Genomic DNA, 20,805 nt, shown 5'->3' with positions numbered 1-20,805 from the left:
TTCCCTATACTTTACATCTGTATAGGCTACGTTTATAATCCAGTTCTTTCCTTTATTATAGTATAGAAGATGATACATGGATGGATGATCATTGTTATTTTACTAAAAGATAGAATAAGTTGAATAGTTTCCCTTTCAGAGGGAGATGGATGATCATTGTTATTTTACTAACAGATAGAATAAGTTGAATAGTTTCCCTTTCAGAGGGAGTTTTGACAACCCACAAAACTCATTTTTCATTTGAAGATATAACGAAAAGGTGCATATAACCTTATTTTTTTGCTCAGCTTGCCAAAATACCCCTCATTCCAATTTAAAATTTTCGACTGACTGTACAGTGAGTCAGTCATTCTATCAGGGCTAGAATAATTTTGAAATGATAATTAAATAAAAATGGAAGAATATAATTTATTTTTGTAAATAACAACACCTTCATTCAAAGACATATTAACTGCATGCGTTTTCATATTGCCGATACAGCATTGATGAAACTGTAGACGTTTATTTAGCACTTTGTCTCTAAAATTATTGTACTAGCTGAAAAATTAATAATCCATGCCACGTGTAGGCCTAAACATTGCATCAGGAAAACGATGTTTCAAAACTATGTTTTTCAGGTAGAAAGCAATATAGAAACAGATGTTCCTTTTTTAATTTCGACCATATGATTTGGTGATTTTTTAATAAAATCGAATATACCATTAATGAATTTTGAACATTAAATCTGAAAAATCAAGAAGGAAAATTAAAATTTGGGCTTCCAGGTGCACGAGATTGATATTTTTAGAATCTATGTGCAAAATTTGGAGATCTTTAATCATTCCCGTTTTTCCGGTGTGCAATCCACAAGTTGACATGTTTTGATGCGAACAAACGAACATACGAACACACGAACAAACACAACCCTACTCTCTCTTATTATATAGAAGACTCATAAACTAAAACACTTCATAATGGAAATACATAATCTATACTATAATAAAGGAAAGAACTGGCTTATACACGTATGGTATAGAAAATTCACGTAAGACTTCCATCACGTTTGAACTGCTGGACTGATTAAATTGAAATTTTGCATATTGATTCTAAATTTACTGATGATGATTGTTATAGGCTTATTTAATAATCTTCAAGATGTTAGTAGGCAAGTTTTTATCAGACCCTTGCGGAGCATGGTTTACCTGAGAGTTTTTAAATAAAAATTTATCTTATTCTCAAAATCGTTATAAATCATTTACACACAAACAAGATACCATACAAATATACAAATGAATACATGCAAAACAATATTATAGTTCATAATATACCAGATCAAGAACTGTCGTGAAAAAGGGAAGGATTGAAGGTTTTTCCAACTAAGATTATCCGATTATCCATGTAGGTACTAGGAAAAACTTCTATCCTTGAGAGAATAAGAAAGAAGAGAACTGCAATTCAATAGTAGTTTATACAACAGTTTTATAATGGAGGGTCTTTAACGTATGAGTTAGATTTATATAGTTGAGACGCAAGTGAGCGGGCATAGCGAGTCTTTAAAACATCTCTGAGTGCTTTGAAGTTGAAGACAATATAAAACTGTTGTACACACTTTTTTATCCACGACCACACAATAAAAGTGTTATATTGCTAACATGTTGTAAGGTTAGAAATCAACCAAGTAATTTATATGGTAAAAAGATAGAAATAACAATAGGTGAAAAGGTACTTAGAGAGATTGAACAAAAAACTTGAAATACTGAACACAAGACAAACTTGAAATACTGAACTTGAGAATTTGAAGAATTGAAAACTTGCTAAACACTTGATGAACTGAAAACTTAAACTGTAAACTTGACTAAATGATACTTGAACAAACTTGATAAAATGAAACCTGCTGCCAGCACCAGCATCAGCATCCCCACAATCTAAGTCATACGCTAACAACAACAACAACCATTATCGGAAACCGTGTTATAAAGTTAATGTCATTGCATTATAAATTTGATTGTATGGTATGAGATGTTGAGGTATTTCACCAATTGGTATTTCTCTAATTGAAAGAATAATAGTGGTATTGACAACATCAACGTGTTATTCTTCCAATCATTGCATAATGTTCACGTGTATTGTGCATTGTTCAGTTTGGAATCCCTTTGCGAAAATACTCTGTCATGGGATTTACTGTGCTGTTATAATTTTTTCCTACAGTTACGTTGAAAAGTGGCCTTTGCTGCACTGATTACAGAACGCAAAGAATCACTTTTCCGCTCTAGTGCGGGAAAAAATTTTCTGCACTCCAGATTTGCAACATGGCAACGCAAAATACTTAGTAGGTTATATGGAGCAATAGTGCAGCAAAATCAAAATGAAGTTGGTAACAGTGACTGCTGTGGCTGCTATAGTGAGCAGAGGTGCAACGAAGCACAACGCGCTAATTATTAAGTAGATATTATAACCAAGGACAACGAGGACTTTAGGATTTTAGGATTAAGGTTTTTATCAATAATAGAATTACACAGAAAAACATTTGATGCATTTCAGGCAATTTTACCCATAATTACCCACTTTTCATATTCAATGGTAACTGTAGGAAAAACTTAATGTGAAATACGTGCGCAAAGTTCCTCTGCTGCACTCAAGAAACCATTCCGCCCTCGCCTACGGCTCGGGCGTAAACGTTTCTTTCGGTGAAGCAAACTGTCACTTTGCGCACTAGTTGCACAAATAACTATTTACACTATAACATGATCGTTGATGAAATAATTTATCCAATAGCTGGATTCTATCAAAGTATCAGCATTCCTTATAAATAATATCAAAGCTGACAGTTTGAAGTGGATTTTACTATATAGCAAAAGTATTGCCAGAGACTGAGTTGGTAGTTGGTATGTTGCAGTTGGTAGCCGCGCGCTGGACGACATTCTGCCGTCGATGCTGGAGCAGCTGTCGGACCCGGACCCGCAGGTGGCCGAGTGGACGCTGGATGGCCTCCGTCAGGTGATGGCCATCAAGTCACGTGTGGTGCTGCCCTACCTGGTGCCGCAGCTGACGGCGCCCCCCGTCAACACCAAGGCCCTCTCCATCCTGGCCGCTGTCGCCGGCGATGCGCTCACCAAGTACCTGCACAAGATACTGCCCGCCCTGCTCACCGCGCTCTCCAACGCACACAAGTCTCACCAGGTCTGTTATCTCATTTCTCACCCAATTCACTATGTTTTTGAAAAATACAAATAAAAATATGTACATTTAAGATTTAGGTGGTGTTAGAAGTACTCCCCATCTTACTAGAGAGTTACTTTACTTCACTTTTCTTGTTCGTCACAATTATTAAACTGCATTAAGAGAGCAATTCTCCCGCAGTATATGACACGTCAAAGTTTAATCTAATATAATACTACCATCCTTCATATTTCAACACAACAGTCAATAGAACACAATAGATTTCACATAACATACAGTAAACAAACATTAACCAACAAGGAAGTCTCGTAATCTTTAAGGACACAATACAATATGGAATTCCCCGAGTGTTTTTGAACTCCGTTCAAGCCCTCAATTTCTCTTATGTGAGATGGAATTGAATTGAATATTTTCATTCTCATATCAAACGGGCCTCTCTCCAGCAGGCTAAGTCTATGATGTGGGTAAACAAAACCTCTAAATCTTGTTTTATGGGGATGACTCACCTGGTTCTCCTCATACATCCGTCTATTTTTGAAAACGAAGATTGAAAAATCTAATATATAAATAGCAGGAGCCGTCAGCAATCTCTTTTCTTTAAAATAAGGTCTGCGATAAGGTCAGCAATATATTTTCTTTAAAATAAGGTCTGCAAGAACGCCTTGTATTAATCTTATAAATTATCCTAATAGCTTTCTTCTGCAGTATGAATATTCCATTATTCTCGATACTTTTTCCCCAAAAAATTACTCCATATCTCATAACTGACAGAAAATAAGCGTGAGTTAGTGAACGTTTAGGATTTAAATGGTGTTAGAAGTATTCCCCATCTTACTAGAGAGTTATTCTAGTTAGGCTGGTTATAAATTTGTTCTCCAGCTCCCTCAAAGCATCCTAATTTTAGAGCCTAAATTACCATCTGTCGGAAAAAGAATTTATTTTAAAATGATAGTACAGTTTATAACCCATGCCGGAGATAGTTCTTTACGTTATCCTAAAAAAAATACAAATTCTATCTGATTCAAATTTGAAGGCCTACACTACTTGGTTGGTTTCATCAACATTTTTCACTATCAACCTTTACCATGAAAAATAATACTTCATAATAGAACTCTTATAGTCCGGGCGCAAATGTCATGAAATAGGCACTCCGTGGTCATTTTTGAATAACAGCCGTGGAAGAAGTCTCAATTTCTTCGTCAGGTCTAGCATAATAAGAATCGTGATGATGATAAATCAAAATCACAGGCACACACTCAAAAACAAGATGGCCGCAAAATTTTTTAGGGTTTAGCTATATCACTTGTATTTCAATAACCGTTTTCAACCGCGTTTTGAACGAAAATATTTCAAAAATTTTACTCTACAATTTTTGTTTTATAAAATTTCCCTCTAAATAAAACACATATTTTATTAGTTATAACCTTCAAAGGCCCAAAAACGTTATTTCTATTTTTTTCAAATTTCTTTCTATTATAGCTTTTTTCGTGCTAGGAATACAGAGAAATTTTCAATCTATGAAATTTAGATTGTTTCCTCAGCTTTAAAACGATATATCTTAATGCGCTGTACGTCAAAAAATGCGTTCTCCAGCGCCCTCCAAAGAAAACCCTGCATGATCTCTGGTGCGTTTTTTCATACGCATAAGGTAACAAGCTAGAACTCTAAAATCGTTTTTTTCATGGCTACTTAAAGATAGAGACTTGCAAATGGTCTCAATCTCTTCTTTACAACAATCCGAATAAGGATATTCATAATGGAAACAACGAAAATATTCGACACCATTAAAGAATTGAAGATGGCGATCATTATTGACAGAAATTTTTATATCGCTTGCTATTCAGTTATTGTGAGAGATATCAGATGGATTTTACCACCAAAGCGTTTAGAATTAACCAAACAATAATATTCGAGAGCATCGTCTCATTTGAAGTACTCTTTTCATGATTAATTTAACTTCAAAAGCTTGAAACATACACTTTTCGGTTGAATGTATTTGCAGTAGACATACCACTAGTATGTCTAGGTTTTAGGTAGTTAGGTTTTTGCTTTTCAATGGCAATATGCTGGCATTATGAGAAATATATTTTACAGAAGAACCTCTATAATTCGTAGTTGGCGGGACCAAGCGTTTACTAAGAATTATGGAGGCTACGAATTGTAGAGGCTATTGTGGTGTAGTAGGAAGAGGAGGTGGGGAAGGAAGAGGCTAATATTATATAATCATTAATTATTATTGATGGTGATGAAGGAATCATTCAAATTATAGAATGCTAAATATTTGATGAGCAATCACAGATAGTTAATAGTTATAGTTATAATTATTAAATTTCAAATTTTCAAAAAATATCGATAGATTATAAAAGTTTCGAATGAAAAATGTCAATCAACTCAATTTTTCACATTTGAATTAAAAAATTTTGATCGCATTGTGTTTGTTTCTGGTAGACTAGAGCACAACACTTTTCATAACTGAAATTCACAGTCTGATTAACGAATTCGTCAAGATGACATCCAATACTGTACTGAATTGAACGGAATATTTTGTCAATAGACAATAATTTCGTCTATCAGTCTGTGTGATTTCCGGTTGAAGACCGGAGACCAGAACTTTGGGACCAGGTATTTTGCCACCAACTAGGAAAAAGAGGAATTGAATTGATTGAAAAAAATCTTTATTCATAATCATGTATAGGTACATCAAGAACTGCGTCAATATAATACAAACTTAACATAAAAAGTAGCAGAAAACAGTCTTAAACCTCCTATAGAAATAGTAAAAAGTGATAAACAACAGTCATAAACCCACAGTGTGATCTGTAAACTCTTGTAGGGAGTACACAGATAATGATATTAAATACTCCTTGAGTTCTATACTTAGTTTTTTGATGCTCTATATTGCCTGTAATTCTAAAGGCAGCATTGTGAAGTATTTCCTTCCCATGTAGTGCGTCTTTTTCTTGAAAAATTCTAACCTGTGCCTTTCCGTTACACTCCCAAATCTAGTATAGTAGCCATGTGTCTCATTCCGTAGTTCCTCTACATGGTAATTCCTAACATACATAATTATCAAATACATATTGCCCGTAAACTGTAAGAATGCCAAGCTGCGAAAAAACAAGTTTTACAGAATCAATTCTTTTTAGATTCATCATTATTCTTTGTGCTTTCTTCTGTTGAATGAGAATTCTATCAAGATTGCTCTTGGTCGTGGCTCCGTAAATACATAGACCATTGGCCAGATGGGAGTGTATTAATGAGTGATAAAGATTTTTCATTAGAAGACTGCATTTATTCGACATTTGTCTTGAAGCATACAGCTCAGGGGAGATTTTTTTCACTACTAGACAAACATGACTATTCCAGGATAAGTTATTGTCGATTTCTAAATCAAGGAATCGTGTACTGTTTACTAATTCCAACATTACATTATAGTCCAGGCAACGAATGCTCAAATAAAGGTATAGAGGGAAAAGTTTTGAACACAATTTTCAACTCCACAGCTCTTTTAAGGATAGTTGGAAGATTAACATATCAAAAGTCCTCACCCCTACCCCCTGTGCTAAAGGAGTGGGGGTGGTTTGAAAGTACCGTTTTCTCATTTTTCGCATATATCTCGGAAACTATGCATCTTATGAACATTTGTATTCTGTGCAAAATTGTAGCTCACAAAATTACCAACAAGTCTTGTCCTTTACATTTTTTCCATATCTCTCATAGTTTCTCAGATATCGGCTTTTGAAGGTGAGACATTTTTTGAAAAACACTTCTGCCTCCAATTTTTTCATATTTTCGGCCTTATAATATTTGAACGATTGATGAAAAAAATCCGTGCTGATTATGAGCAGCTGATAGAGCTTAGAATTATCTTCAATTTGATGTATATTTACACTATTTTACGCATTTCCCTACCAGTGTTGCAGCAGTTTTAGTGTTGAGAGTGAAATTTTCTGTTCAGCAACAATAGATTAGTTGACAATGAAATTTGAAGGGAATGTTTGGAACACGATTTTCGACTTTGCAGGTTTGTTAAGACTAGTTTGGAGGTGAGCATATAAAAAATCCCAACCCCTACATTATGTGCTGAAGGGATGAGATTGGTTAGAAAGTTGCATTTTCCACTTATTACTTACATTGAATGAAAAAGACTAAGAAATTGTCAAAAAACCACAGATTTATTGATACTTAGAAAGACCGGTTTCGGTTATTACACCATTGTCAATCTACTTGTCAACTACACAAAAAGTATTACTATATCTTGGAAACAATGCGTTATATTGGCATATTCAACTACATAAAAATGAAGCTTAGAAAAATTCCTACAAGTTTTTTTCGGTAGAGGTTTTCGATAAATCTGATACTCTTCGAGATATTAAAGTTCTAAAGCTATGCATTTTCGAAAAAGCAGTTTTTCTTCCATTTTTTCGCTCTTTCAAGTCTTATAACTTTCCAACAATTGATGGAACAAGAATGTGCTAATTACGAGCTTGTAGAGCATTAAATTATCTTTCATTTCATGTATAATTCGACTATTTCATGCATTCCCATACGACTGTTGCAGCAGTTTTAGTTTTGAGTGTTTTTTTTTTTGTGGGAAGTTTAGAAACACCCTCTGTATTTAGTTCCGCAGACGTTCCAATAGGTACTCAATATGAATGTTCATACCGAAGCACACTGCCAATTTATGACAGAATAGTGTGATATTCGAAAAAAGTCACTTGTTGCAAATCTTGAGATTCGACACTCAAAGCTAAAACTGCTGCAACATTCAAAAAATGGATCTAAATGACAGTATTGAGGCGTTCGATACAAACATGCCAACACAAACGAGAACTTATTCATTGAAAATTGAGATAAGCAACACGCAAACTCTTTCTCGCTTGTGATCGACTGTATTGCCGGCAAGATCACAGGCTTACAATTTGATAGATTCCATTTTGAACCAGAATCACAACTCCACCCCCCCCCACAATTTTCGTTCTACTGAATTGAGAGCTAATCTGATAATGGGGTACATTTAAATGCGATATTTCAGCCTCTTGTCATTTTATGCTCAGAGATAACTAATACCGTATCTCAGGCTTTAGCTCCTCCAAGGTAATTCTCAACCAACGTTAGTAGACAGAAGGTTGATCACTCACAGGTGAAAGATTCGAAGTGGTGGGGGAAACGCCAGCGTGACGTCACGTGTAGTAAAAAAGTGATAGAGTAACCACACTGAGCATACAGTTTATTCACTGTATCTTCAAATACATCGTCGTTTAATCCCCTCAAGATTGACCTAAAACTTAAAAATTCTCCATACTTATAGCGATTGAATCACTGATTCTAATGATGCTGTTAAATACTTCAAGTTCATTCAACTTATATGAATAAAGTTAAGTTGAAAGTTTTTCAAGAATCTAAAAACGTGTCACGAAAAAGTTAATAAGCTGGAAAAGCGTTAGTAGACAACGTTATACTATTATAATTTCAGATTAACCCATAAAAAATCTTGATAAACCAATGCATTGCAATAATCCGATAAACCGATCCCAATAAATCCGAAGAATTTCATCCATATAAATGCACTGAACATATATGCTGGTATCGAGCACATGTTCTACGAGAATCAAAATATCTCATCCCCGAAATTCACAAGCTGATGTATAGCCAAACTTCAAAATATAAACACGACCTAGAAGATGAAGAAACCTTAATGATTTGAAAGGTAAGGTTAGGAGGTGGGGTTTTTGCTTTTATATGGCAAAATACTTGTATTATTCAAATGTTTTGATAATTATTGTAAAGCAGAAACAGAAACCTTGCATGTCAGAAAATGTTTGTGTTATATAATTTGACTATACGTCACCGTATGATTTTCAAGAATGCGATATTCTGCCTACTCTGTACTACAGCCTACGTCACGGCTGCAGTTCCCCCACTCCAATTGCATTTCAACTAAAATACTATAGATGAGTGACCAACCTTCTGTCTACTAACTTTGATTCTCAACAAGTCCAAGTGAGAAGGCAAGTGTAGCACATTCTGGTGTAAAACTGAGATTCTATCATTCACATTTTGAGACACATTAGTACCTGGGAGTGAGTAAGAAGGTGTCAGATTGTCAAGATGAACATTGCTAAATTCAAGATAGAAGTATTGTGGTGTTTAGAAGCTTTAGTATTATTTATCTCAAAACTTTCAGACCCTGTCACACGGGAGGTATGCGGATAATTACAATCAGAGATGACTAACTGATTAAAATCTGAATTGGATGAGGTCCTCTCCGATGCGAGGCAGTTTAAAGTAAACAAGAGTTATTTAGTGGAATAGCAGAATATGAATTTGTATTTATGAAATTACTTTGCACGCACTCGACAACACTATCACTGATAATTTGTTTGTAAACTTATTGAGGTGTAGGCCATGAGTTGTATGGAATCTCCTCCCCAAATGACTCATATCAATAAACCTACAATTAGGAAACAGATTACATATTTTCTTCATAGCAATTTTAGTCTTTTTAATCAGTTTGTTGACGTAAGACAAATCCGCCAAATTGATGCGATATGGAATCGAAATCACGACGACGTTGGTTCCATAGAGAGCCACCAGACTTTAGTAAAGCAATCAGAACATCCTTCGCCTCATTTCTACTGACGTCATTGGTACCCCCTTGAATCACCAACACATCATTCCCGCCAAAGTCTGTCAATCTATCCGGCATGACATCACGAAACCTGGCTCCTGGCCCCTTCACAAATGAAGTGAAATTCAAGTTGCTTTTCCTCTTGAAGTGTCTTCCGACATCTCTATCCTGGCTGTCAGTGTAGTGGTGAACCGTGAGATTAGTAGTGACTGGGCTGGGTTCACACTCTTTTGAAACTACAGCATTACTATCGACATTTGAATTTGAAATGCTTTTTTGATTTGGTTTAGTTCCATTATTCGACTTGTTTTGTTTGCTACCATTATTCTTGGATTTATAACTCAAGTGCTTATTTTTATTAATACATTTATTAGTGCTATCTCTTAACAAGCTGTTCTCATTCCTCAGAGCATTGTTGTCAGCCTCCAAGGTTTCAATTGTCACTCACATTGCTCTTAGCTGACTTCTAACATCTCCATTCTCTCTTTCAAATGCCAGCGTTACTGAGTTGATTTATTCCCTCTGTGTTTCAACTTGTTTCTGAAGATATTTAATTTGCATTTTTAAGTCTTGTGAAAACGCAATCATAATTCATCACGCTGCTGGAGAAGCTTTATTGCACGCAAGCTAAGAGATTAATTGTTTGAGACTGATCTTGCTGTTGTTGTGTTGACACCAATATCGCACATTATTCGTTGAGGTGAATAAATACCCTTACAACTGACAGGAGTGGATGGCAACTTATTCGTGCACAGAGGAGTTGATTGTCTGACCGAAGAGTCATTGATCACGGTACTTGCGGAGACCAGATCAGGAGCTGGATGATCGTGCTGCCCGCTTGTCTCAAAAAATGTATGAACCTGAACGTTTGTTTTCAAAGTATATTGTGGCTTTTGAGGAATAAAACTTGAGTTGTAAATTCAAGTTTCTTGCTCTGGTGTGCGGACAGTTTGTAAGAACAAATAAATAAGATGTTTAAAAAACAACTGTGTGTTATCTTATTTATCGTTTCCCCAAGAAGTCACACATAGAATAAGGCTAGTTACACACACATCGATTTTTGGTCGTACGATATTTTGTCGTCACTATGAATTCTATGAGATTAAACGGAACTTGGCAAACATCATATGTTTGAAATCATCTGTTCAATCTAATAGAATTTTATAAGGACGGTAAAATATCGTACGACCAAAAATCGATGTGTATGTAACTAGCCTAAGAAAGATGATTTACTATTGAAAAGATTCAGACAATAAACCCTAGACCGATCGGCCGTTACCCAAATACGGACCGACTGCTTAATAAAAATGATATATGAGAAAAGGTAAAAAATACTACCGACTGGTGCAGTACGGTCAAGGTAAGTTACAATAGTATGCAGCCGACTGGTTGCGTTTGAATGCGGTACTGCTGATAGAAATAATGAAATTGGTATTTGAAAGGAATACTACAGATTCAAGTAGAAATGTCACACTATATTCAGGGATTTCTTTTTAACAAAGGTAAGGGACCTTAAACGGTAAAGCCTAGTAAGTAACTTGAAGCATCACTAGAAATATCTGACATCGAAATACACCGTTGTGGGAGCAACAAAACAAGAAGGCTGAATACATAGTCAGTCAATCAAATTAGTGAATTCAAATTGAAAATGAATTATTTTACATTGAGCAACAACAAGGCTCAGTTTCAAATTTGTCAATGGATTAGAAAACGAAAAACAAATCAATTGAATAACTGCGTATCAGTTACAGAATTTAGAGTACATTGAGTAGGTACTAGAAAAGAATGATTACAATAAAAACTACCCCAGTACCCACAAATGGGAACGAATACTGTATTGATAAAAATTATGGTTAAATTTATGATTCAGAACATGTAAAAGAATAAGTTGATGTTATCAAATCAATAATAAACAATTGAGATTCAGTATTGTTTTAGGTTATGATTTTAGATTTGATTTTTAGAAATTGTTTACGGGAATCTAACCTTACTTTTCTGATTAGGGTTGGTTTAGATTCAATTAATTTATTGTGGTATGACGCAAAGAAAAATTTAAGGAAAATATCAACTAACAGTTGATCAAATTACTCATCTTACGAATGCTGCAGGAATGAAAATTTTGCCCATGCAAAATTTGGCTGGAACTCAGGAGAGTTGGCAAAATGTTTATGATTGGAAGGCACCCTTCAAAATGGACGTCGTAGATGGCGAAATAATCACATCAGAGATTGATCGTTGAGAATTTGATGTCAAGTAAGTTGTCGAAATTGCACAAATCCAGGAATCAGCCAAGAACGAAGATGATCGTATGAACCAACATGGAATGTCAATTTGATTTTGACGGAAGTAGTACAGTCTTCAGGACGTGTAAAACAGTTCAAGATGCAGAAAACTAATTTGTGGTTGAATAATCACAGATAGAGCATTTGTAAGATATAGATCGAATGCAGTTTACAAGTTGTAACCCTGATTCACAATTGGAGGCTGGCAGAGAAGCGAACATAAATCAGTCTGTGGACCCCAGTAGAATTGGATGTACAATAGGAAATATCAAAGGAGCAGATTTTCTCAAGAAGACAGAGATGCCGTGAAAAAGTTTGTAAGAACAGGAACTTTTTCCAGTTGTGGCTGGACCACTAGTAGATTGGATGCTAGACAAAGCACAGTTACAAATTTCACGATGAACACTTGCAACAAGTCCACAGAAGAAAATGAAGGATATTACTCACAAATGATTATAGTAAGTTCAGGAACACACATTGTTCATAATGAATTATGTTGGAACGAAGCAAAGCGTTGCATGATGATGGAGAAGATCGCGTTGGGGATCGAAGATTGATCATGGATAACTGCCATGCAGTACCCGAAATATAGTTGAGCAATTCTACTCGAAAACTAGGAACTCATTGAACATTGGATGATATTTTTGTACATAGTAACTAGCGTGACAACAAGGCCTTTAATATACAGGGTGCCCCACCAAGGTTGTAACAGCCGTTGACCATAGACTCTTCACAACATTTCTGACAAAAAATGATCAGTAAACTTTTTTCCTATCGACCTTAGTTTTCGAGATATATAGATTTTTCGATATTTTCAGAATATGCCTACTTCCGGTCATTAAATACTCAATAACTCGAAAACTACTGGTCGAATTTTAATTTCAAGGGTATTGTTGTAAAGAGAAAAACATTTCAAACAAAATTAATGTAATTTTATCTGTTGTTAGGTATTTTGTAGTTTTTTATTAGGGCTTAAACTTGAAAAAATGCTATTCTTCAAATTCAAAGTCAAATTACCGATTCTTCTCGATTTTTCTCCGGGTAATTATAGTGGTTTCAATATTTCAAAAACTTTTCCATTTCATAAGCTTTCGAATGAGTATAATTTTGAAAAGGTAAGTTCCATGATAAAGTGTTTAAAACTGCTAATATGTGGAATGAACTCCTTCAAAATGAGGAAATTCACAAACAGCATGCATCAAGTGGTGATCCTAAGGGTGAAATTACCTGATTTCTCTCTGCAATATTCACAAGTTTTAACCAAAATTTCAACATTCTACAATGATATGACTTTTTCAATAACTTGTATTAATTCCTGTACCATAAATCCTGAATAAAATAACAATAAGTGTATGTTTCAGGATATTTTCAGTGTTCTTTCCAGTTAATTGACTTGATATGTATCAACTTTGTCTAGTAGAGAAGTGTTCGCGTTCATTATCATGAAATTTATCTTGATTGAGTACTTGAACATATTATTGGTGTATGGAGAGTGTGGATGCAATTCAAGAGAGGCAGACCAGAGAGAGTATACAGGAGACGCCTTCCTGACCGAAAACACCCATCTCATAACACGTTTTTAAGATTGACAGATGTCAAGATAGTAAGGGTTTAGGATCAGTTTCAAGGTACGAAAGGCCCATCTTAATTTCTGAAGCTTTTGAGAATCTTATTCTAAAGTATTTCGAGCAGAATCCTCGATCCAGCAAGGATGCAGTTTTGCCGTTGGATCTTAGCACAAGATTGTGTTTCAAAAATGTTATTGACAGATCACAGATAAAAGTACGTTTACAAGAACTGGTGCTGTAAATTTCCACAATACACATACATCATTTCATTCTCCCTGCAAGAGTGAATGGTGAAGTTCATATGGACTTTTTGGTCAATGAGCTTCACGAATTGATAGAAGACGTGCCTCTCAATTTGAGGCAGAATATGTGGCTCCAGTTGGATGGCTACCTCCCTCATTATGCTAGAAACGTCCGTGGGTGGCCTGATAACAATTATGCTGGCCGAGGTGGACCCGTAATTTGGCCACCACGCTCACCTGATCTTACTCCAATAGACTTCTTCTTTTGGGGGGTTGTGAAAAGTAAAGTTTACAGAGAACCTGTTGAGACCAGGTAGGAACTGATTCTCAGAATTCGATTGACGTTTTGAAGTAATGAAGACATGGCCCAACGAAGTGAGATTATCTTGATGAAACGCAGCAGAAGTTGCATAAACAGAAATGCAACAAGCTATTTTAAATTCATGTAAGCAGTGAGCATGATATATGACTTGATTACCATCTGAATAATTCCCATCAGTTTTTTTAATTCTGTCATTCATCGACTTTGAATTATTATTCTATGAATAAATTTTGTTGGATCTTGTGAAAATGTTTGATTAATATTTTATATAGGATTTAGGCTATGTATTACAGAAAATAATGCAATAATCAGGTGATTTCACCCTTTTAGGAACACCACTTGATGCATGCTGTTTTTGAAATTCCTTATTTTGAAGGTGTTCATTCCAGATATTAGCAGTTTTGAACACTTTATCGTGGAACTTACCTTTTCCAATTTATACTCATTCGAAAGCTTATGAAATGGAGAAGTTTTTGAAATATTGAAACCACTATAATTACCCGGAGAAAAATCGAGAAGAATCGGTAATTTGACTTTGAATTTGAAGAATAGCATTTTTTCAAGTTTAAGCCCTAATAAAAAACTACAAAATACCTAACAACAGATAAAATTACATTAATTTTGTTTGAAATGTTTTTCTCTTTCCAACACTACCCTTGAAATTAAAATTCGACCAGTAGTTTTCGAGTTATTGAGTATTTAATGACCGAAAGTAGGCATATTCTGAAAATATCGAAAAATCTCTATATTTCGAAAACTAAGGTCGATAGGAAAAATGTTTACTGATCATTTTTTAACAGAAATGTTGTGAAGAGTCTATGGTCAACGGCTGTTACAACCTTGTTGGGACACCCTGTATATTAAAGGCCTTGTAGTCACGCTAGTTTGCGAAAATCACAAGAGCGAGATGAAGCTTTCAAGTAGATAAAATTAATTTAAAAAAGTGCCGCACTTGGTTGTCATGGCTACACATAAATAAGATATGTAGTTATGTAGTATAGATAAGTAGGTAAACAAAAAACAGCTGGTGATTATCTACTTTACCACAGTCAGCAGATAGGTTCTTTAAGACTGGTTCACACGCTTCTGTCACTGAACTCTAATTGAATGCTAATTTTATGTGTTCAACACCTTTGTGTTGTCCACCTGTTGGAGACCCCTGATTCTACTTGCGAAGAGCCAACCTCTCTTATATTCCAAAAAGTCCTTCCTTTATTTCAAAAAAATATTAGCCCCAAAAAGTGTTGGCCCCAAAGTTCCTAGCATCTTGAAGACCTCTTGTCTGGAGAGTTAGTGAGCGATAGCATAGTACACTGTAATATTATCTCCCCCTTCCATGGTAAATGGAAAAATTCAGACAATACGAATTAACACGCGAGTAGTCGAGCCCGCGGCAAATTGCCGCACAATTGTAACTTTTGTATGTAGCTTTGGGAATTTTCGTTTTCCAAGGTTGGCAGCTCATCCTCGCTGTGACTGTCTTCTAGACAATCTTGACTTGAACAGTTTGAGTCCTTGAACAGTTTGAGGATGACAGAATGAACGTTGACTAATTTCAATATACAGTAGGCCTATAGGTATTATCCTCCTATTTTTTATTCCATCTTCTGATTTAAACTTTAATTATCTTTTTATTCTATCTAGATGTCGAAAAATGAGTCAAATAAAGAAGGTATATTCATTCCATTCATGAGTAGACTAGTAGTTCTGTGAACAGTAGACCTCACGCAGTATTCTCATCCACAAGTAAGTACCTGATTGAAACTATATACCTTATGGAAATACAGCAATATCTCCACACATACTGGCTTCTCCACACATCTGTGTAATCACTTGTCAGCTGATTTATGATGAATAATTCTATAGTATGAATTTTACTCTAATATTGGCGTATGAAGGAGGCTCCGTTTTCCTTTTATATTATCCTTGAAATGCAAAATTTCCAAAAACCTTGTATATACGTCGACGCGCAATTAAAAAATCTGGTGTGGTACACTCACATAACTTTCCTTGCTCATTGAACTGAAAGCCTCATTTTCAAACGAGAATAATTTAGGGGAATAACAGAATGACGATTAGCGGCAACATATTTGAAACTACGATCAGACTACTGTATATGTGTATATAATTGTTTTCAGAGTACTTTTTCCATTGTGTAAATTGTGAAATTCAATGATTTTTTTAAAAGTCGTCAAAAAAGTTGTTCTACAGATGAAATATATCGACTCTAATATTGGCGTATGAAGGAGGCTCCTTTTTCCTTTTATATTATCCTTGAAATGCAAAATTTCCAAAAACCTTGTATATACGTCGACGCGCAATTAAAAAGGAACATACCTGTCAAATTTCATGAAAATCTATGACCGCGTTTCGTTGTAAATGCGCAACATATAAATATATAAATATATAAATATATAAATATATAAATATATAAATATATAATATATAAATATATAAATATATAAATATATAAACATATAAACATTCAAACATTAAGAGAAATGCCAAACCGTCGACTTGAATCTTAGACCTCACTTCGCTCGGTCAATTATTTTATCCCATAAAAATGATAAATTCTAACAATAAATTTGCAGTATGTATTTTTGGAATCTCCATGTATTACATGTTGAGAAATGTATCTCAACACGTTGAGAAAGATTTGAAATTAATAAATATTGAAAGAGCATTGTCAAAACCAACTGTTTATAGTCTAGGGAGCCATAAGGGTGAGTGTGACCACTGACGTTCTGCAAGTCCGTGCCACTACTCGCGTGTTAATGAGATTTTGTGCATAGAAAACTACGAATTAGAGGTCGACGATAAGTCAGCGCTCGATTTTATTACGAATTATCGAGGAAACAGAAATGCATGGCTTTACTACGAATTATAGACGTTTTTTCAAGGGACTACGAATTATAGAAGATTACGAAGTCCGAATTATCAAGGCTCTACTGTATAAATTATCATTCGATTATTACTGTATCCACTGGACTTTCTGAAAACAACGAGAATTACCAATACCTACTATTACTTCAGGCCCCACAACTGATCTCTAATAAACTATGACGTCATCACATGTAGATCCATGATCTACTGGCGGTAAGCAAGCGAAATAAGAGCGCTGATGCTTGTTATCACATCTGATATGGTAATCAACAAAATTAGAATAAATTATTACAAATTCAATTTTCAAGGTCTTCCATTTCAATGAATATGGTTTGTTTATCATTCTTCTAATATTCGTTTGTGAAAAGTAATAATGAATTTGGGGTTTTAAATCATGGGATACTGTTGTGTACCTAATTGTTGCGGGAATTATAACAAGACTCAAAAAGTTTCGATCCGTGCGGTATTTTCTTTTTCGAAAGATGTAACTTTGAAACGAGAATGGATACGAGCGATAAGAAGAAAGAACTTCAAATCTACAAAACAACGGGGTTTACATGAAGTCTAGAAGAACAGTGTTAATAAAGTGTGAGTGGAAAATTAAATTGAAGTGTGAAAGAACAGCGTAAATAAAATGTGAAATAACAGTGTAATTAGAGTGTGGAAGAACAGTGTAAATAAAGTGTGTGAAAGAACTTTATTTGAACTAATAAATTAAAAAGTAAATGCAAAGTGTTGGAACTGTCCATAACATCATAATATTAAAGGTTTTTCCTAACTGAAAAACAGTCTCCTGATGGGTTTCTTTGTACTACAGATTTATTGTAGGAGCCTCTTTCCCAAAAAAGAGTTAGATCAAATTTGGTTTATCTTTGATTCACCTCTCCTTCGATTCTGATACAGGCTATTATTAAGTATTCTTGGTTGAGATGAATTATCAATAGCTATATCAAGTGATATAGCTATTGATAAATTCATCTCAACCAAGAATACTTAATAATAGCCTGTATCAGAATCGAAGGAGAGGTGAATCAAAGATAAACCAAATTTGATCTAACTCTTTTTTGGGAAAGAGGCTCCTACAATAAATCTGTAGTACAAAGAAACCCATCAGGAGACTGTTTTTCAGTTAGGAAAAACCTTTAATATTATGATGTTATGGACAGTTCCAACACTTTGCATTTACTTTTTAATTTATTAGTTCAAATAAAGTTCTTTCACACACTTTATTTACACTGTTCTTCCACACTCTAATTACACTGTTATTTCACATTTTATTTACGCTGTTCTTTCACACTTCAATTTAATTTTCCACTCACACTTTATTAACACTGTTCTTCTAGACTTCATGTAAACCCCGTTGTTTTGTAGATTTGAAGTTCTTTCTTCTTATCGCTCGTATCCATTCTCGTTTCAAAGTTACATCTTTCGAAAAAGAAAATACCGCACGGATCGAAACTTTTTGAGTCTTGTTATAATTCCCGCAACAATTAGGTACACAACAGTATCCCATGATTTAAAACCCCAAATTCATTATTACTTTTCACAAACGAATATTAGAAGAATGATAAACAAACCATATTCATTGAAATGGAAGACCTTGAAAATTGAATTTGTAATAATTTATTCTAATTTTGTTGATTACCATATCAGATGTGATAACAAGCATCAGCGCTCTTATTTCGCTTGCTTACCGCCAGTAGATCATGGATCTACATGTGATGACGTCATAGTTTATTAGAGATCAGTTGTGGGGCCTGAAGTAATAGTAGGTATTGGTAATTCTCGTTGTTTTCAGAAAGTCCAGTGGATACAGTAATAATCGAATGATAAAATATACGTACCTACTTTTAAAAATTGACCAACTTCAATTTTTATTTTGAGGTTGGAATTGGAATTTTCTTTGTGAAGTTTCAAGTGCTAGGCTATATATTTATCTACAGACTTAGCTCCTCACTTTCCAATCAAACCATAAAATGTCACAAAATAAACTTAATAGAGGGTGAAACTTTCGTAAACAATTGAAAATCTCAATTAAATTACGAAATTACGTAACATACAATAGCAGCAGCCAGTGCTACCAACCTACATCCTACATCTCCACCAACCTCCAAAAGCAAAATTAGTTTTCTATCAACATTTTCGTGTAAAGCGAAGAAAGATTTTATGGGTCGTTGTAATAAAGTTTTCATCTTGATATATATCCTGTATAAAATATACACTGAGAAGTGGTTTCAAGTTTTCGAACCAAATTCTTCCCGAATAACTTTGATGACGTTTCTCTTACCGATGCAAGTTTAAATTTCTTGCGTTTCTATTGGTCCAGAAATTAACTGACACTTCAGTTCAGTTTGGTTACTTTTATCAGAGGGTAAATTATAGGTAGTGTGAATAAACTCAAAATGTTTATTCGAAATCTTATAAAAATGATATCGACTCTGGTTAGTTATTGTATTTGTCAATTTTTATAAAATCTTAACCATAATACCGTTGAATACTCACAATTTATCATATTTTCCCACATTGATTAAATATATTCGGCTCGCGGAATTTTATATTGTGTTCAAACTTATCAATTTTATAAGCCACTTCTGATTCATCTCACGTGAGGTAGCCTACCGTATGTGATATTATTATGTAAACCTGTACTATAAAGAGTACATATCTTGCTCCTGATTAGAATTTGAAAACTCATCAATGTCGTTTAGAATTTGAACCAAAATACTTCGTTTTGAAGAATTTTAGAAAACCATTGATTTAAATGTAAAACTAAACAAACTTTTTTGGTTTGTTTGTTTTAGGATTTAGGGTTAATTACTTGACTTTATGCTGCACCACCTCAAAATATTACATACATTTATATTTTTTACGACGAGTAGTATTACTTGAAAAATTGAGTAATTGAACAAGCGTAGACCTATCGTGGGTTGACAAGTGCCACGAATCGTTGTCTATTTTTGGATTTGTGTTTGTGGGTTTGCTCGACGATTCTTTTCGTTTGCTTATAACAGCTCGACGATATAACTGGATTAAATTTGAAAGTGCCTAAAAACATTGTAGTATCTTATCATCCAGCTGACTGCTTATTTATATTTTGGGACTTATCACACAGACTTTCTATAGTAGTAGATGGAACTGACAGATCCAGCACACATCCGTTATGTGACGTCATAACCAAACCTACCATCTTGCCAACGATCCCAATAACCTAACCTAGCAGCCTCACAATAAAACCACCTAACCTAGCAGCCTCACAATAAAACCACTTAACCTAGCAGCCTCACAATAAAACCACCTAACCTAGCAGCCTCACAATAAAACCACCTAACCTAGCAGCCTCACAATAAAACCACCTAACCTAGCAACCTCACAATAAAACCACCTAACCTAGCAACCTCACAATAAAACCACCTAACCTAGCAACCTCACAATAAAACCACCTAACCTAGCAGCCTCACAATAAAACCACCTAACCTAACTTCTGGCCAATATGCTCCCTAACCTAACTAGTCAAACCTACCCTATCCCCCCCCCCCCAAATCCCTTCGTATTATCTCCTCTTCTTCCCTCACAAAGGATAAATTAATCTCACGATAGTGAACTCAGTTCAGGTACGAAGTAACTAGGAACTATAATTAGGTCCCCGTTTGAATTGCAGTCATTGATCAACATTAATATTGCTATCCTTGTCTACCATTGGACAAAGCATATAGTG

The 20,805-nt window shown here is 34.8% G+C and overlaps 1 protein-coding gene across 1 annotated transcript in view; it reads left to right on the top strand.

Moving 5' to 3' along the window:
- The window catches only part of LOC111064570 (eIF-2-alpha kinase activator GCN1), a 113,648-nt gene that overhangs the window by 75,978 nt on the left and 16,865 nt on the right, over positions 1 to 20,805 (top strand). The window contains exon 36 of the mRNA XM_039436620.1: positions 2,876 to 3,159. Within this exon, the coding sequence (XP_039292554.1) occupies positions 2,876 to 3,159 (284 nt within the window). The remainder of the gene's footprint in view (positions 1 to 2,875; positions 3,160 to 20,805) is intronic.

Source organism: Nilaparvata lugens, chromosome 10 (genome assembly GCF_014356525.2).
Source record: "Nilaparvata lugens isolate BPH chromosome 10, ASM1435652v1, whole genome shotgun sequence".
Lineage (NCBI taxonomy): Eukaryota > Metazoa > Arthropoda > Insecta > Hemiptera > Delphacidae > Nilaparvata > Nilaparvata lugens.
The sequence above is the reverse complement of the archived record's forward strand: the minus strand, read 5'-3'. Positions and strand labels throughout refer to the sequence as shown.